The sequence below is a fragment of the Ambystoma mexicanum genome, chromosome 4p, assembly GCF_040938575.1.
Source record: "Ambystoma mexicanum isolate Mex_15411 chromosome 4p, UKY_AmexF1_1, whole genome shotgun sequence".
Lineage (NCBI taxonomy): Eukaryota > Metazoa > Chordata > Amphibia > Caudata > Ambystomatidae > Ambystoma > Ambystoma mexicanum.
In genome coordinates, this window is record NC_090927.1 from 271500018 (window position 1) to 271518405 (window position 18388).

The 18388-nt window shown below is 47.1% G+C and overlaps 1 protein-coding gene across 2 annotated transcripts in view; it reads left to right on the forward strand.

The window, feature by feature from the left end:
• The window catches only part of ENPP4 (ectonucleotide pyrophosphatase/phosphodiesterase 4), a 356128-nt gene that overhangs the window by 157725 nt on the left and 180015 nt on the right, over nucleotides 1-18388 (forward strand). For both annotated transcript variants that reach the window (XM_069605799.1, XM_069605800.1), the window contains exon 2: nucleotides 12092-12938. In XM_069605799.1, the coding sequence (XP_069461900.1) occupies nucleotides 12092-12938 (847 nt within the window). The remainder of the gene's footprint in view (nucleotides 1-12091; nucleotides 12939-18388) is intronic.

Consider the following 18388-nt stretch of genomic DNA (forward strand, 5'->3'; position numbering starts at 1 on the left):
GTAGATCTTTGCGTCTACGTTAATGAGCGCTATTGGCCTATAGGAGGATCTTTCAAGGGAGTCCTTGCCCTCCTTCAGAATCAGAGAGATCTTGGCTTCTTTCATAGACGGGGTGATTTGCCCACTATCTAAAAAGGAATTGAAAAGGTAGGTCAGGTGTGGAACCAGCACTCCCGCATAGGCCTTATAAAAGGACACAGTGTACCCATCGGGGCCAGGGGCCTTACCCGCGGGCAGCTTCCGAATAACCCCCTTCACCTCTTCCTCCGTTATCTTTTGTTGTAGACCAATTGGCATCCCCCTCAATCTTACGTAGGGTAACCCTTTCCAGGAATTTCTCTTGAGCTTGGCCGCAGGGGTGCTGTGAAGCATATAAAGTCTCGTAAAAATCGGCCATGGCCTCTTGGATATCTTCTATTCGGGTAACCCTTTCCCCCCTATCTAGGTTTAGCGCCGTGATTGTGTTTCTGGAGGCAGCTCCCCGAAGGAGGCGAGCTAGCAGGGCATCCGCCTTATTCCCTCTTGCATAGAATTTTTGCCTCACAAAAAGCATGGCCCCTCCGCTTTTTTGGTCCTAAGGATCCCCAATTGTCCTATTGCCCTCCTGTAGTCCTTCTGGTTAATCCTGCTGGGGTTCGCCGCTACCCTACCTCTCGCTTCCTCAACTTCCGCTTCCAGCCGGGACTCCAAGGCCTGTAGCTGTTTTTGTCGTCTGTGCCTTAGCTGCTATAATTTCCCACCTCAGTGTGGTCCCATCTTGTATCTTCCCTCGTGTCCCCTCTCTTGTTATTATCGAAGAACTCTCTCATCTTGCCCTCTAACTCCTCTCTTACCACAGGGTAAGGTGTTCCGGGTATTTCCAACCCCACAGCTCCCTCCTCCTCTTTCCCAGTTCCAGCTGCATCGACAATATTTTATGATCTGCTATTCCCATGGACCCAACCTCTATCTCTTAAACCTTACTCACCAGGTTGGCCGAGATCCAGATGTAATCAATTCTGGACAGGGTCCCATGAACTTCAGAAAGGAATGTGTAACCCTCCTCGTCCCCCCTCAATTCCCTCCAGACGTCCCTCAGCCCTATGCTCTCCACTTTGTCCCGGAGTTCCGCTGAGGCTACCGCCCCTCCCCCACTGCTTTTGGTCCCTCCTAACCTTTCTTTAATCTTGTTCCAAGCTATATTCAGGTCCCCCATTATGATTATCTGACCTCTTGCCCAGCCACCTATTTTCTCCATGAGGTCGCAGAGGAAGGGGTCTTGCCCTGTGTTGGGCGCATAAATCACCCCTATTGTGTACGATTCTTCCGCAATTGTGCCTTTTACCACAACAAACCTACCCTCCTTGTCCCTTAGGGTGTCTTCCAAGCGAAAGTTCACCGTGCCCCTGATGGCCAGTGCCCCCCACCCCAGCGACTCTGGTCCTTGCAAAGCAGACGTGTCTCTTGTAATCCCAGAAAGTCTGGTTTTCCCTGCTTCGTAAATTGTTCCAGCTTTTTCCTTTTCAGCGGGGTATTTAGGCCCCTAACATTATGCGTTACCCACTTGAATTGTAGTTAGACACTTGTCCCCGCCGTTCAAGACCCTTCGACAGTTCCCCACTCCCACTCATTTGCCCCATGCCTGTTACCCGGGTGCGTGGGTCACTTCTAGTTCGCCCCTCGGGAAGCACCTGAGGATTCCCCCCCTTCTCCCCCTTTTCCCCCGCCCCCCGAACCCCTAATGACCTTAAAACTTGGTCCGTCCGCATCCCCCCTCCCCCCAGGCTTCCTCGCCCTTGATGATCCCATGATGTTTGCTCTTAGCACCCTCACCCCTCCTTGTATACAAAACTGCCTTTGTGTCCACCACCCCCTGAAATTATTCAAGTACCCGATTAGTTCTCCTCTGGTCCAGCTCACTCCACCGCTGCTGGCTCCGCATCAGTTCCCTTCCCGGGGGACCTCCGCCGCACGGGCCTCCTCCTTTTCCCCTCCCCGACCAGCGACCATTCCCATGGCCCGGCTCGAGCACCACTCCTCGCCTCCGAGGAGCCGCTCGGGCCCGCCACCCTCGATTCCTCAACCAGTTCTTGGTCCAGTTCAAGTTGAAGTAGGTCTGCACCTTCCTGCATCGTGGTTATCCGCTTCTGAGAACCAGCCCAATCGAATACAAGTCCAAACGGGAAGGCCCACTTATATCTAATTCCCTTTTCATTAAGCTTCAGGGTGAGGGGGATCCATTGTCGCCTCTTGAGTAAGGTGCAGCTGGCGAGATCCTGGTACAGCTCAATACGTTGGTCGTTAAAGGATATCGGCTCTTTTTGTCTAGCGGCCTTGAGTACTGCCTCTTTTTGAGCGTATCTTGTAAACGCCGCTAACATGTCTCGCGGCCTAGACTTCGGGTTCCTATTGAGGGAACCCACTCTGTGAACCCTGTCCAGTTCGATCCGATCAGGTGAGGACTCGCCCAATAGTTCCGCGAAAATTCCTTGAACCGTTACCTTCAGGTCCCTATCTTGCACCGTCTCCGGCAGGAGCTTCAACCTGATGTTGATCCGCCGAGACCTATTTTCCATTTCTTCCATTCGTATTTCCAGGTTACGCGTCGCCATGTCGAGCCTCTCGATAGCTTCACTGTTCTCCGTGGTCTCTCTGCCTATCTCCTGCAGGCCTTTTTCGACTATGTCTGTTCTCTCCCCCAGTTGACCCACTTTCTGCTTGATTTCGGCCAGCGCTTGGTTAATGTCAGATCTTATTAATTGAAATTGCTCTTGAAAGGTTTTCCCCAAAGATGTTTGGAATGAGAGCAGCTCCCCGTGCAGGTCCTGGCGTGAGATCTGGGCGGACGCTTCCAGGGTCTCGCCGTGCTCCTGCTCCGTACTCCCCCCCCCCCCCCCCCCCCCATGTGTGGCCCTGCGTTCCTCGGTTGCATCCTTGCTTGCCCAGAGGGCCATGATGGGGCCTGAGGCATCCGGCTGCGACTGGCCGCCCTTATTGGCCTTGCCCTTGTTTTTAGCCACCATATTTGTAGCTCGGAGGTCGGGGGGGGGGTCCCCCCCAGTCCTGCCCGTGCCTTCCCAGGGGGTCACCCCCGCCCGGTTCTGAATTCCTTGCTTCGCTGTTCAGTGCTTGACGTTGCCTGTCGGGGTTGCGTGTAGTAGGGCAGTACCTCTGTGACGCCAGCCCCGCAGCCCGGGTAATATCCACTCGCCGGCCGGGGGCCGTGCTCCACTTCACGGGCGGGGTCACTGCCCAGAGCTCGCCACTGCTCTAAAGGGCTTGCGTGGGCTCCTCGATCCAAGGCTCCGCCGCCAGGCCGATATCAGGTCCTCCGGTGTGTCCCGAAGGTACCTCCTTTCCCGGGGTCTCCTCCACCTCCCCGGCTTAGGCAGCCGCGTCGCACCCCGGCATGAGGACGGGACGGGGCTGCGATCTCGTCTCGCCTGGAGCGCCTCCTCTCCTGCTCTGCCCAGTAGGCCTGAATCGTCTCCATTCGCCCGCGGGCCTCTGGCGCGCGCCGTGGTATTTTCCACTGCTCCTGCTGGGTGAAATGGCAGCTGCGGGTGGTCGAGGGTGCGGGAGGGCGCCAGCCGCTGTTATCCTGAGTTCCTCGGCTCATAAGGGGTGGTGGAACCGCTTAAATGAGTTGGAGGTTCTGGAGCACCGTCGACACACGTCTACCTGGTGTCGGTGGTCATCTTGGAATCGAGCCTTGATATTTGAAATAGGTTCCCAGGTCCTTTCGCTAGGAGGATATCCTTTCCACTCCACTAGGTATTGAAGATGGCCCCGCTTATACCTGGAGTCACAAATCCGGGACACCTCATATTCCAGTTGGTTGTCCAGTAGAGGAGGTGGTCTACTGGGTTTTCGAGAGGATTGGATGTAGGGCTTCAATAGGGATGTGTGAATTCTTTTCCAGGAGTCGGGTAGCTTGATTCGATATGAGACGGGATTGATAATCTCCTTGATGGGAAATGGACCATAGTAGCAGGGAGCCAGCGTGTTTGGTCGCAAGTGTCGGGGAAGTAGTTTTGATGACAACCACACTTGGTCACCGACCGTTTAGGAAGGGCCTGGTTTTCTCTTGGAATCCGCATACCTCTTGGTCTGTAATCTGGCTTTCTCTAAGTGTTCTTTAGCCTCCCGGTGAATGTTGATAAGAGTTTCGATCCAGGAGTCAACAGTAGGTACTGGTGTAGGGTAAGGAAGAACCGAGGGTAAGACCGATGGATGGACCCCTGGCTACAATAAAAGGGGCTGGTCTGTAGCGCTGAGTGTTCGGAGTTGTTGTAAGCGAATTCCGCAACGGGTATAAGGAGAGACCAGTCATCCTGGACCTTGGTGGCAAAACATCAGAGATATTGTTCCAGGGTCTGATTTGCACGTTCTGTGGCTCCGTTGGTTTGGGGGTGATATCCTGAAGAGAGGGCACGTTTTATTCCTAGTACCCGACAGAGGTGTTTCCAGAATTGTGATAGTATTGGGGACCCCGGTCAGAGATGATCTTGAAAGGAAGCCCATGTAGTCGGAATATGTGTTCCAAAAATATTCTAGCTAGCTCTAAAGAGGAGGGTAGTTTCATCAGTGGCGTAAAATGGGCCATATGGATAAACAAATCTATGGTGACCATGATGGTAGTTTATCCTCGGGAAGGTGGTAACTCCACTATGAAGTCTGTAGCAATGATTTCACATGGTTTAGAGGGTAGAGTGGGCTGCAGAGGAATACCCGCCAGTCTTTTGTTATCATGTTTATTTTGGGCACAGGTTATACAAGCCTGGATGTATTTTTGTACGTCAGACTTCATTTTTGGCCACCAGAACTGTCTCTGTATAAGACGGAGGGTGTTGGTGATACCTCGGTGCCCGGAATGGAGTGTGTCATGACAAAGGTTTATTATTTTTTGCTGTAACTTCCGTGTAGGAATGAGTAGTGCATTGTCCTTGAATAAGTAGCCTTCCTTGGCTCTTAATTTCCAGAGATTTCGTGTTGATCCATATTTCCGAGGATTGAGTTTGCGATCAGACTTCTTCCAGGAGATCAACTGCTTGGGCTATGAAGATCGTGGGAGAGAACATTTTAGGAAATGCCTTATCTTCAGTGGTCACGTAGTCAGGTCGGCGAGACAAGGCGTCAGCGATCAGGTTCTGTGATCCAGGGACATGGGTAATGTGGAACTGATACTGGGCAAAAAAGTAGGCCCAATGTGCCTGACGACTGTTCCTGCACTCCAGTGACTGTAGAATCTGAAGGTTTAGATGATCAGTACAGACTTGGACAGGATGTCTGGCTCCCAGAAGTAGGTGTCGCCATTCAGTGAAGGCTTGACGAATGGCTAAGAGTTCCTTTTCCAGGACAGAGTAGTGAGTTTCACTAGGAGTTAAGGTTCTTGAAAGATAAGCAACGGGGTGTTCCAAATCGTCCTCCATTTTCTGCTTCAACACTTCTCCTATAGCATAATTAGAGGCATCCGTTTCCACTAAAAAGGGTCGACTTGTATCGGGTTGAGCCAAAATGGGAGCTTGTGTGAACTCGGTCTTCAAACGCTGCAATGCAGTTTCTTGTAATGTTGACCAGACAAATGGGGTGTCCTTCTTTAGCTGAGCCACTATGGGTTGTACAAAGGTGGCTATGAACTTCCGGTAGAAATTGGCTAGTCCTAGGAAGGATAGGATTTGTTTCACGGACGTGGGAGTAGGCCAGGCGAGAATGGCCTTTACTTTTGAAGGGTCCATGCCAATCCCCTCTGGACTAAGGATAAATCCCAGATAGTGCACAGAGGTAACGTGAAACAAACATTTTTCAGGCTTGGCTAAGAGGTGATGTTCCCGGAGTCTTTGTAGAACTGCATTAACATGTCCTTCATGCTTCAGAGGGTCCTTGGAAAAAAATCAATATGTCGTCCAGATAGACAATGACGAAGAGAAACAACATATCAGAGAACACCCTATCCATAAAACGTTGGAATACTGCTGGGGCATTGGCTAGTCCAAAGGGCATGACCAGGTACTCGTAGTGGCCAAAGGGTGTTCTAAAGGCGGTTTTCCACTCGTCTCCTTTCCGGATACGGATCAAATGGTAGGCACCCCTGAGATCCAATTTGGTGAATATTACGGCTCCTCTCACAGGTTCCAGGATATCCGAGATCAGGGGCAGTGGGTACCGATCCTTGAGGGTGCATTGATTTAAGCCTCTATAGTCGAGGCATGGTCTGAGTTCCTTGGTATCCTTCTTGGGAACGAAGAACAATGAAGCACCCGCTGGAGATTCCGAGGGTTTTATGGTGCTGTTTCCAAGATTAGTGTCTAGGTAATTCCGAAGGGCCTTTTTCTCGGGTTCGGAAAGAATGAATATTCTGCCGAAGGGAATTACGCTGAGGGATCCGTATCTATGGCACAGTCTTCGGGCCTGTGAGGAGGTAAGGCTTGGACTATGGCAGTAGAAAATACATCCGCATATCCCTGATAGGGCTCTGGAACTTGTATGATATTGGAAACCATGAGTGGTGTCTCTTGGTGGTTCTTTAGGAGTTACCGAGGAGGGGTCCAGGGATAGACAGTGGGACATACAGAACTCTGAGCCCAGGAATAATGATCCTGCTGTCCAATTGATATACGGATTGTGCTTTTCTAACCAGGGCATACCCAAAACCATGGGGTAATGGGCTGACTTAATGATGTCGAATGTAATCCGCTCTTGATGATGGTTTATGGAAAGTTGGATCTCTTTAGTCTGCAGGCTTATGGGTCATGAAGAGAGGGGTCTTCCGTCTATTGCTTCCACCGGCTGCATGGTGTTTCGTGTCTCGTACGGAATATGATGACTAACAACCCAGTCTTGATCAATGAAAATTCCCATAGCTCTGCAGTCCACCAAGGCCAGAATGGGATAGGTCTTGTCTTTGGAGGGCGACAGGAAGGCCTGTAGTATCACCAAACTGTTTTGTCCAGGAGAGTTCAAGGATGGAATTGATGTGGAGCAAACATCTCTCTCCCGAATCTCTGCTCCATTTAAGATCGGGAGCTGTCGTTTCCCGAACGCTGAGGAGGTGCCAGAGGACATTCCCTGACCAAATGTTTGTCTGAAGCACAATACATACACAAACCCGTATGGATCTTCTTGAGGTGATATGGGTCCACAAAAGGCTCCAATTTGCATGGGTTCAGGTTCTGGGGCTGGACTTGGGTTTGCGTCCGTTCTGGCTGTGCTCTCAAAGGACGTCTTGGGTGGGTTTCCCTTGGATTTTTTCCTTTCAGCCTTCCTTTCCTGGATGTGAAAGTCTATCTGCAAGGCCAGGTCCATTAGTGCTTGGAATGAATTTGGTCTGGCCACCCTGGCCAGTTCATCCTTGATCTCATTGTTTAGGCCTCTCCTGAACAGGGTAAAACTAGCCTCAGAGGACCAGTCTGCTTCCTTAGCCAATTGTTTAAATCTGGTCACATAAGTGAGCATATCTTGGGAGCCCTGTTGAAAGTCCAGCAAGCGTTCTTGGGCAGTATAGACCTGCTCTGGACGGTCAAACATGCCTTTAAGGGCCTGTATGAACCCATCATAGTCATCGAGGAGGGCATCGCCGGAGTTAACAAGGGGTGTTGCCCAAGTTAAGGCGTTGCCGGAAAGGTGGGATATGATGAAACCCACCTTAGCCCTAGGAGTCGAGAAATAATAGGGCTTAAAGGTAAAGTGGACCAGGCATGAATCCAGGAATCCGCGAAGTGTTTTTGCGAACCATCATACTTGTCAACAATACCGCCCAACAGGGCACCCTCCTTTGTAGCAGAATCCCGGGATAAGACCCAATTGTTTGAGTGCGGCGTTTTCCGCCTTAAGATTTTGAACCTCGGTTGATAACTCTTGCATGCGTCGCATTAAGTCTTGCACGGCGGCTTCCATCTCGTTTTTAGGTTCGAATGGGTAGCCTCTCAAACTGTCAAGGAGTCCCCACCCCCCCCCCCCCCCCCCTTCTCACCTGGGTCCGATGTTTGCCGGTGTCTTCGGTCGCTGTCTTCTTGCGAACGCTCCTGGTCTTGAACAGCGCTGTTTGAGTCTCGTCTGGTTCCAGGTTGCGTTTAGTTCCGGGATCGCGGAGTCCAGGAAATTGGGAAAGGCTAGAAATGCTCGGAACCAGGAAGGGGGAAAGGGACAGGAGTGGGTAATAGCACTGGGACAAAGGAAACAATACCGCGAGCTACGAATCCACGTCTGGGCTACACTGCAATAGCATTGAGACGCGCAGAGCCGCGGAAGGCGTGGTCTATAAATGGATCACGCCGCGTTCAGCGCATGGAGCGAGCAAGGGCTTCAGCTCTGGACGGCCATGTTGGAAGTAGTATGGAATGTAAGCCCCGTTGAGACAAGGACCAGGAGGTCCAAAAGGGGCGTGATCTGAAGTTCATGACACCCCCATCCATTTGGAGTGGGGGGGAGGGCCACCAGAGAAAATTGGAATGGCTCCCCAATACATGGGGCAGTACGTTTTGCCCACCCTGGGGGCAGATGGGCATCCTAATGTGCCCATCTGCCCATAGGAATGGGGCAAAACAAAAAGAAAAGGGATAAAAAAAACATAACTTGTTTTGGGTGGGTGTGGGGAGGCACTAAACCCCCATGGATGTTTTAAGTGGAAAGGGGGGTGCCCACAGGTGTCTTCTTTTTGGAAGTGCTTGGGGTTCCCTGTTTTCCTTGGTGGCTTCGACACCCTCGGATCTGTAGGTTGTCCACATGAGCAAAATCTGCTCTGCCGATAGGCTTGGGGTTACCAGTGGGTTAGTGTTTTCCCTTTGCGCCCAGGTAGGGGCACACACACATGTGAGGTACCTTTTTTGTTGGGACACCTATGGGAACGCGGGATGGTACGACATGTGTTGTTGGTGTAGTGTTTCGGTGGGTGGGCAGAGGGAAATGTCTGAATATTGTGTTTTTTGGGGGAAAATTTCGGACTTAGTCAGGGATTGTGGGTAATAAATTCTGGGGCGATTCGCGCAAGTCAGACCTGTGAAAGAAAGGAAGATTAAAAGTGATCCGAGTCCGACCGAGGGACACACGTGGTGAACAGTAAACCCGAAAACGTGAATGTAAAAATTCTGATAAAAAGGAAACTTTGATACTTGTTTGTTGCCTCGGGCAATCTGCAATAAGAAACTTTTGCAAAAGAGACTTTGGCGCAGAAGGCCCAGATACCTATATTTTGAACTGCATGCTCATGGCATAGAAGCCAGAGTCAGTGCGAAGCTGGAATGTCTCGCCTTGTCCCATGCTGAAAACGTGGGGAAGGGGAAGCCAATTGCTCAACTATCCTGACCGATTGTTTCTTGAACACTTTTCTTTTGCATACACCGTTTTCACACACCATTTGTATATAGAAGTAAGGATTGGCAATAGGTTTATTAGTTTAGGCCTTTTTATTTTGACAGTGACTTCACTAGGACTGCGTTATTTTTATTTGATGGTCGTAGCTTGCTCCAATCCTTAGATTTAGGGTTAAATAGGCGTTCTATCAACCTATTGAAGTTCAATAAACACCCTTGAAATATGATCACTTGTGTCTGTCTTCACTGTTTAATACCATGCCTCCCTTACACTATCGAGAACCAGGCGTGGGAGAGCGGGAAGCCGAGACACTACAAGGCTGCAGGCTGGAGCAGGAAACAGCGTGGTGAGGGAGCCATATCTTCAAGAAGCCGAAAGGGTTCATCAACGACAGCTGAAATGCTGGGTAATCTCTCTGTACTGTGGGCCAGTAGATTGCTCGTTTCCCTTGGACAGCTAGGCCGCCCAGGAAGGTCTGAGGGGCAGGTTGTAAAGACCTGGATCTCGGATAGCAGAAATTGGATGAACACATTGCTGAAGGCACAACCAGTGAGTTCAAAGTGATGAGAGATCCTGGTTTGTGAAGATGCAAATGGATGACAAGTTGCAAGTACAAGTACGCGTAAGAAGCAAGACGCGTTGAAAGAAAAGCTTTGATTGTTTGGAACTGAGATGAAACAAAGTAACAAAGTTGTCCAGGGAATGCTGAATTATTGAAGTCTATGTGAAATGTGAATGTTAAAGTAACGCTGAGGTGAAAAGCGAGTTAAACAAAGTTGTAGAAAGTGAAAGCTGACGGGAAGGGATATAAAGAGCATATTGAATGAAACAGATTGACAAGCAAGTGGAACTTGTCGTGGTGCTAGAAGGCACTTTTGAGAGAGAGCCTAGCAGAGTATAATAAATACAACAACCAGAATGCAACAGTGTCAAGAGTGGTCGGGCATAGGAATAAGCTAATCTACCCCGTTTCAAATGTCTTTGACGCAAACTGCATGATGAAAACAGATGGATGAAATCTTGTAATGTGAAACACGGAATAGGTTAATGTAACGAGTCAAGAGCTCCAGTGAGGAAGGCCTAGAAGATCTGCCCACGAACATTAAGTTTAAAACACGAACTATCTTGTGCTAGAAAGCATTTGAATAAGGCAATGGAAGAATGAGAAAAGTACATGAACTGTGCTGGATGATGAAACTATTGAACTGCCGTTTTGTGAACTATTTGACACAAACAGAACTTTTGGAGATTCCAAGTGACTTAAACTTGGGGAAGGGAGCTGAGAAGAAACTCCATGGTTATCCTGATATTCCTTTGAGACACTTAAGTACTTTGTCCAATACCCTACACATTGTTAAGATAGAAAGTGAGGGCAAGCAAAGGTTTGACACAGACAGACTATTTTCTTTTGACAGACAGACTTTTTGGCTATCCTCTCTTTTTTTTTTCATGGTCACGACTACTCCCATTTGGACACATGGCAACTTAGTTATTCTCCAAACCCCTCTTTCCATTACTTTCTATAAATAAAGGCTTTGAAACGTGTATCATGGCGTCTGTGTCTATCTCTGCGCACCACGCCCTTCTCAAAACACACTGTCCCCTCACTCTACTTGGCCCCACACACGTTTACCAAACACACTGCCCCCACATACTCCCCACACAAACTGATTTCCCACACACACTAACACTACCACAATCACTGCCCTAAAACACCGTCACTCACCATCTGCACACCCCCACACACCACTGACCCCAATAAACTCCACCCAAACCAGGCACTGTGCCCCCACAAACATCCCCCACAAAGACACTTCCCCATACACAAACCCTGCCCCACTCGTGTACTGCCCTACACACGCAGCCCCCACCCAAACTGCCCCCACACACATGCACACAATAGCACTACCCACAGACACATTGTTTGCACACATAGATAAACACACTGCATGCACGCACGCACGCACGCACATACACAGATTGACAAACAGACCCACTGGCACACACAAGCAATGCTGCAAGTACCTGGGCATTTCAGGAAAATGTACGCCAATGATCTATTTACCTGGAATATTGAAGTCAATCCCTGGCGTTGATTTAAGTGCTTGGACATATGTGGCCAGTAACTGCTAAAAGGTGAAAATAGTTGAGCACATGATGGTAATTCACAACACATGCTTATAGAGTGCCCATTCAAAAGCCAAAATTATTGGCTTGGCAAATGCCTGTTTTGTTACCGTTGAGATTTCACTTCCTGTGATGCCACCAGGCAGGTCATATTACATCACTTACTGTGATGTTGTCTGGGTTTCTGATGTCATCGTGTACATGAAGTAACTTCCACTACCCCTGGCATTTTGGTGAATTGACATCCCTGCCTTTTCAGGTGTCCATATTGTCCTATATCTGTTTTTCAATCCTTTGGTAGCGTGGCTGTATCTTGGATCAGAATGATTGTACTAGATCATGGTATGATTGAAACTTAATTTAACCATTAATAAAATTTGACATTTTCTCACACTTGTCTGGTATATACATATTTCAATGTTATTTTTAAATGTACTGAACAAGCACATTTGAGGACTCTGTCCTGTTGTAAGTTATAGAAGCAATTACCCTTTCTGTACCTGCTGACACTGTAGCTATCCTATATTCTTTTGCACAGATTTGAGGAGGGAAGATGCAATCTGTGTGTATTTTTAATACTTTTTCAGTGAACATTGTTTGACTTGAATAATGAGATTAGTAGTTAGGACTACATTGTTTGTGTAATCTAATTTTAATCTCTTATATGTTTCAGATCCCATTTTTGAAGATGTTCTCAAGAGTCCATTTCATTTTTACCATTGTTGTCTGTGGATCAGTGATTTGCTCCGCTTCTACTATAACAAATAACACAAGTCCAAAAATACTGCTGGTGTCCTTTGATGGTTTCCGAGCTGATTATCTGAATCGTTTCCCATTGCACCGTCTGAAGGAGCTGATCGGTGACGGTGTCCTGGTGGAGCATGTTACCAACGTTTTCATAACAAAAACATTTCCAAACCATTACTCCATAGTTACAGGCCTTTATGCAGAAAGTCATGGTATTGTGGCCAACTCTATGTTTGACCCCGATGCAAATAAGACATTTACTTTGTCCAATGATTCCGACCCCTACTGGTGGAATGAAGCAACCCCAATTTGGGTAACAAACCAAATTCAGGGTCATAAAAGTGCTGGTGCAGGATGGCCAGGTACTGATGTATTGATACAAAATACCACACCTTCCTATTTTTTAAAGTATAATCCTAATGAAACATTTGAAGCAAGAATTAAAAATGTCACATCATGGTTGACCAAATCTGATGACCCAATCAATTTTGTAACACTTTATTGGCCAGAGCCAGATTTCAGTGGACATAAATATGGGCCAGAAAGCCCAAATATGGCTAATGTGCTGAACGATGTAGATGAAAGAATTGGCCTCTTGATTGACGAACTGAAGAGAGCAGAACTTTGGGACAAGGTTAATGTGATTATAACAAGCGATCATGGGATGGCCCAGTTGTCCTCGAATAGGACCATTTACTTGGATAGATGCATCAGTCGTCATCATTACACACTTGTTGATGAAAGCCCTGTTGCTGCTATACTTCCGCTGCAAAGTATGTATATCCATTTTTACTCTTAGAATTCTACCGTTGTAAATTCCTGTATTGTATTTCTCTTAGATGCGGTAAGCGGAGAGATTTGATTTCTGCTAAAAGCTTTCTTTCATATACAATAAGAACTGTAAATAGTTTTTGAAAATGTATTTCTTTGGTAGCAGATGCCAAATCTAACTTCAAGAACAATGATAAACCCTTCGTGGTGGCACTTCCATAGTGAAGGCCAGAGAAAAGTTGGGTTTTTCTCTCAATTATCCTCTGGGCCAAATATTTCTCAGTCTGATTGTGCAGCACAAGCACCAGTCTGTGCCTGTGTCACAGTGCAACGTTCACCCATCCATGCTTGGATAGATGGCACAAGTTGTCACTAGCAAGGCATGTCCTTTTTGGGGTCCTGGGGAAACTCAAAGCTTATAGTGCACGCAAGGACGATGAGCCCGGGTTCCTGGAGGAAGAGTCAGGAGGTGGGAAGAGACTCTCCAAACCTTACAGCTGAATATGAAGATTCCTTACTTTTTTCCATTTGTTGTGGATGTTCTGTGCATCGCAGCACCAAGGTGCTCCTTTGGGTGTACGTTTGCACTTCAAATACACACAAAAAGGAGGAGAATACAGAACAGTGCAAGGCTACCTCTATTCATCAGAGTCCTGATAGAGCACTATGCTGTTCTGAGCACAGTGACGATAAGAGGAGAGATTCCTTCAATACATAAAAACCGTCAAGCCATTAGTAGCTGAATGGTGCCCATAGGTGTGCTGAGGGAGGGAGGGAGAGTGAAGGGGAGGGAAAGTGGGAGGAAGAGGGGGAGGGAGGGGGGAGGGAGGAAGAGGGGAAGAAGAGAGGGGGGGGAGAGAAACACACTAATCAATGCCGCTTGCTCAGCTTTAACAGCCTCTCGGGGCTGCTCGAAGACCAAGGCTCTGATGCAGCCAATGCCAGAACTTTTTCATTAACAAAATAAGATAACAAATATTATGCCAAGAAGTGAGGCAAGCCGAAACCCCAGAAAGAAGAAACATTGCCAGTGTGGCTAGCCCGGCTGTCAGGTTCCCATTAAGTTCCTTCGTCAGGAGGTTTCAGGTATGGAGGTATTGTGTTTCGCTCAGGAAGGCCGCAAGAGTTAAAGTTAATTGTTAGTAAAGTAATCTTCGCACAAATATATTTTTTCCTTAACATTGCCTTTCAGGATACTGAAGTAGTCCCAGTCCAAATTGCTGGGCATACAGAGCAACAATGATTGGCTCTGAGGTGATTGTGAGGTAGTTTGGTATATTGAAAAAGATTCTTAGCAGCCTTTCATTCCTGTCATGCTCAAGGAAGGTCACAATAACCAGAGCTCCTGTAATTAAGTAAAGAAAAAGACTGCAGAAGATTTGTAAGGAAGGCAGAGCTCTCCAGTCATCAGAGAAGACATATAAAAACTTAAATAATTGCCATATTAATTAGAAGACTGTTCATGATTATTCACTGGGCCTTTCACCCCTCTGTGCTTGTGGTGAGAACACCGCTTTCTCTCTTCTGTATTTGTTTTTAGTTTCTTGTTTTGTTCCCTACTACGTTGCCTGATTCTGTTCCAGTTACTCGAGGAACTCTGGAGTGTGGGACAAAGCAATACACCCATATCCCGTTTTCCCTCATGTAATTGGCTGGTTCTCTGCCATAAATTGTTACTGTATGTGGCAGTGGGGAGTGTGATTCTGGTCAACGACCGGCTTATAGCCCTCTCCCTCTTATGTTGTGCTTTTTGGATTATTATTTTACTTCAATATATCTGGGCTTGCTGTCCAGCTACAGCTACGATTTCCTGTTTACCAAACCCAAGGGAATGAGCATTTTGCCTTGACTTCCAGTTTGTGCCTGTAAGTGACCGCTAGCAATATGTCTACAGCCCTTCGAAGTAAATCACATGCTCATGATTCAATAAATGACTTACCCGGTGTAATCAAAGACACTACAGCTCACACAGCAAATACTATTGCTCTTACAAAAACTATAATGCACATACCTGTCCTTTCTGATGACTCTGGCTCTAGCTGTGAAAAATGACAACTCATCTCTGAAGGTTCGAACCCGGCCTCCATGGCCGAGAGGCCCACTTACGCTCAGGTTACCGCCTCTGAGGACTTAATCACTGGTGGCAGCATGATGGCTCAGGACTACAGCTCTCAGAAGGACGAGGCTACAGCCAATTATACGACTGAATGTTGGGCACTGAGTACAATATGAACAGAGCCCCTTATAAACTCTTGAAGAGTCAGTTTTTTTGGACGCCTCATTTTTTAAACCTTTTCGAGATATTGAGGTTTCCAGTCTTGGACATGGGGAAGTGCCCTCTTTGACTGGTGCTCTTGTGCCCAAGGCTTTTTCTTGTGATCCAAGATGCCATTTACAGGAGTCCATCCTTCAAAATCATATTGACTTGCAATATCTGAGGTCCAACAACATGGATATACGAAGAGAGTCTAATATTCTCCCTAGAGTGGACTTCTTGGGCCAGTCTTCTATTTTGGCCTTACACCTGGTCATGGAGTCAATGCTGAGACTTTAGGACAATATTAAATCCATTGTCTCATCGAATGCCCATAAATTATCATCCTTGGAGGGGCATATTCTTAGTCTAAAAGATCAAGCTAAGACCGGTTTAATTGAAGGACCAGTCTCTGGGGACTCCCTCACCGTACCCCTGGTTCACTCTAATGTGGACGTTGGTGGTGGCGCTGCTCCCATTTTTGTTTCCCAGAGTCCAAATACTCGCTCTCCCCTGTTTGAGTACACTGCCGACTTGGGGGTCTCTCTGCTCTTTTTTGATTCACCTGATTTCGCTGTCTGTGTTCCTTTACTGATGACTTCGTTCAGGTTTCCATAACCCAAACATGCCCCCAAAGGAGAACATCTAAAAGGAAAAAAAATAAGAAAAAAAAAATTTAAAAACATGCGATATCACAAAATAATCACCATAATTCTTCTCTAAATGACCTTCACCATTTGCCATTGACAGATGCCATAAAAGATCTGGCTGCTCAGGAAAGTACGCGTACAGACTTACAAACCCTGAGTCGCACAGCCACTGGTAAGGGGGCAGTGGTCCTTCCGACCTTGGATCAAGGGATCATTTCCTACACTGTGGAAACCGGAACAGACCGAGCTTTCCTCCACACCCGATCATGGAGAGGGCATGATCCACAATTACCTTCAGTGGAGACTCCCTCTACCCATCGGCACCAACTTTCAGAGAACAGCTGCTGAGTGTTTGGTGGAAGCCTCACTGCAGCCTACATCTACTAACCTCAATACAGGGGGGCATTCTGTAAATGTATTGAGGATTGTATATGTATTGTACAATCTGTCGGCTGTGAGACCAAAGTCATAGGATGGGTGAGTGACCGTATGATTAATGGTACTACACGCATGAACAGATCTAACATTTTGGAAATCTTTCATCAGATTCCTCCTCGTGAGATTTCGTCATTCAGATGAAATTGACCTGATATCCCGTCATCTTATTAACAACAATTGCATTGCCTGTTATTTTCACTCGTCCATTGTGTCTAGAATGGTTTGGGACCAACGCTGAAATTGAAAATCTCTGGGCTATGATCTCTTTGTAATTGAGACACCAGATGATGGTAAGTGATTTATATCTACTCCTCAACAAGGAGTGCCTATAGTACTGCTTTGCTCCAATCTGAATAGCTGTGTATCTCAGTTAAATGTTCCAAATTCACTACAACAGGACTGGTCATGGGTGGAACTTGCTATAAAATATTTGGCAGGTCTATGGCAGGGCTCACCACAACCTTAACCCACCCTCGATCAAAGTTTTATTGTGGAATGCGTGTGGGCTGAACAAGTTATTTTGCACCTTGGATTTCATGAGAGACTTTAACATTCTTATAGTACAAGAAACCATGTCTACTTCCCATTTCGATCTCCAGGGGGTATCATACTTATACCAACCTGACTATTTGAGCCGACTTGGGTCGAACAAGTGGCAGACTGGCCATCGCTATAGACCTTTCTCTTTATCAACAGACTTGATCCACTCGTCAGACTTTCTTTTGGCAGATGGGATCTCGTCCGGTAACTTGACCTCCGAGGTATTACTATTAAACATGTATTGGAATCCCTCTAGACAACGACTTCCCATGGTCCACTGGGCATTTAATTTGTTGTTTTAGGGTTGGTTGGTAACAGGACATCCACACTCTACTAGGAGGGGATTTTAACTCCCAACTGTGCAGTATGGTTGATGGTGAACACACAAAGGATTCAAACACAGTCCTCACAGGAGAGTGTCAATAGAGGCGCTGAGTGGGATTTATTCCTACAAAAGTGGGAGCTGACTAAGCTACAAGTTACGGGTGCTATATCCCAGGACACATGGCATATAGACTTGCATAGCTCACAGGTTGACTACATCTATCTGTCCAAACATTTACTAACAAATTGTGCATCTTTACAACTTTTTGACCCCAAGTGGGTGATCATCTTGTTTTGCACTTTTCATTTGGATTAATACAGGACAGTCAACCACAGCTTCCTATTCTGTCTTGTCTTACTCTTGAGGGTGGAGGCAATCAACTTATGTGGAAATAAGGATTGGGTCAGAGATTTGTGACCACCATTCTCGAGATGGTGGACGAGTCTGGATTGAATCAATGTTCTTGTGTATCTGGTAGCAGAATGGTAGCCAAATTTTACAAAGTAATTACAATCTGTTTGAAACAGCTTGCCCTAGATCAAACAACTCTGGTGGGTAAAGATTTCCCCACAAATTTGATGCAAGCCTTGCTGCCTCCAAAACACTCAAACACAAGAACATCATAGGGCTCTGTGCTAAGGGACTATATGGAAATGCGTATCAAACGGAGAAAAAAGCCACCCGTCAGTGACAGAGGAACTTGGTTAAATCTCTCAAGTTCGACCTGTTTATGGAGAACAGCCAAAATATGCTGAAACACTTGATCCAGGCAAATACTAGACCATTTTGGATTAGGATCAACAAATACACAGGTGATTCATTTCCTTCAATGAAGTGTCCTATTCCAGAGGATGTTTGGGTTGAATTCTTTAGGGAGAAATTCCACCTGCCCCCTGTCTTCTGTGGACTACAGGACCCGACGATTGGCACCATGATTTCTGGTTTTGGCCCATGGACAGAGGCAGCAATTGCATAGGCCATTACTAAATTAAAGCCATCTAGGGCTCGAGGCCCAGGTGGCATTCTGCCTTTTGTCTTAAAGAACGCTCCTTCTCTCTGGATCCCCTTCTTGATGGCCCAATTTGGTTATATTTCTGAGACTCCTTGTATTCCTCCTTCATGGTCTCAATCTATTGTTATTCCTGTTTACTAGAAGGGTGATCGAAGTTCTCCAAAAAGCTACAGACCAATTGCTCTAATTGACACCTTTAGCAAGGTTTTCGCCATTTTTATTTTGAGAAATTT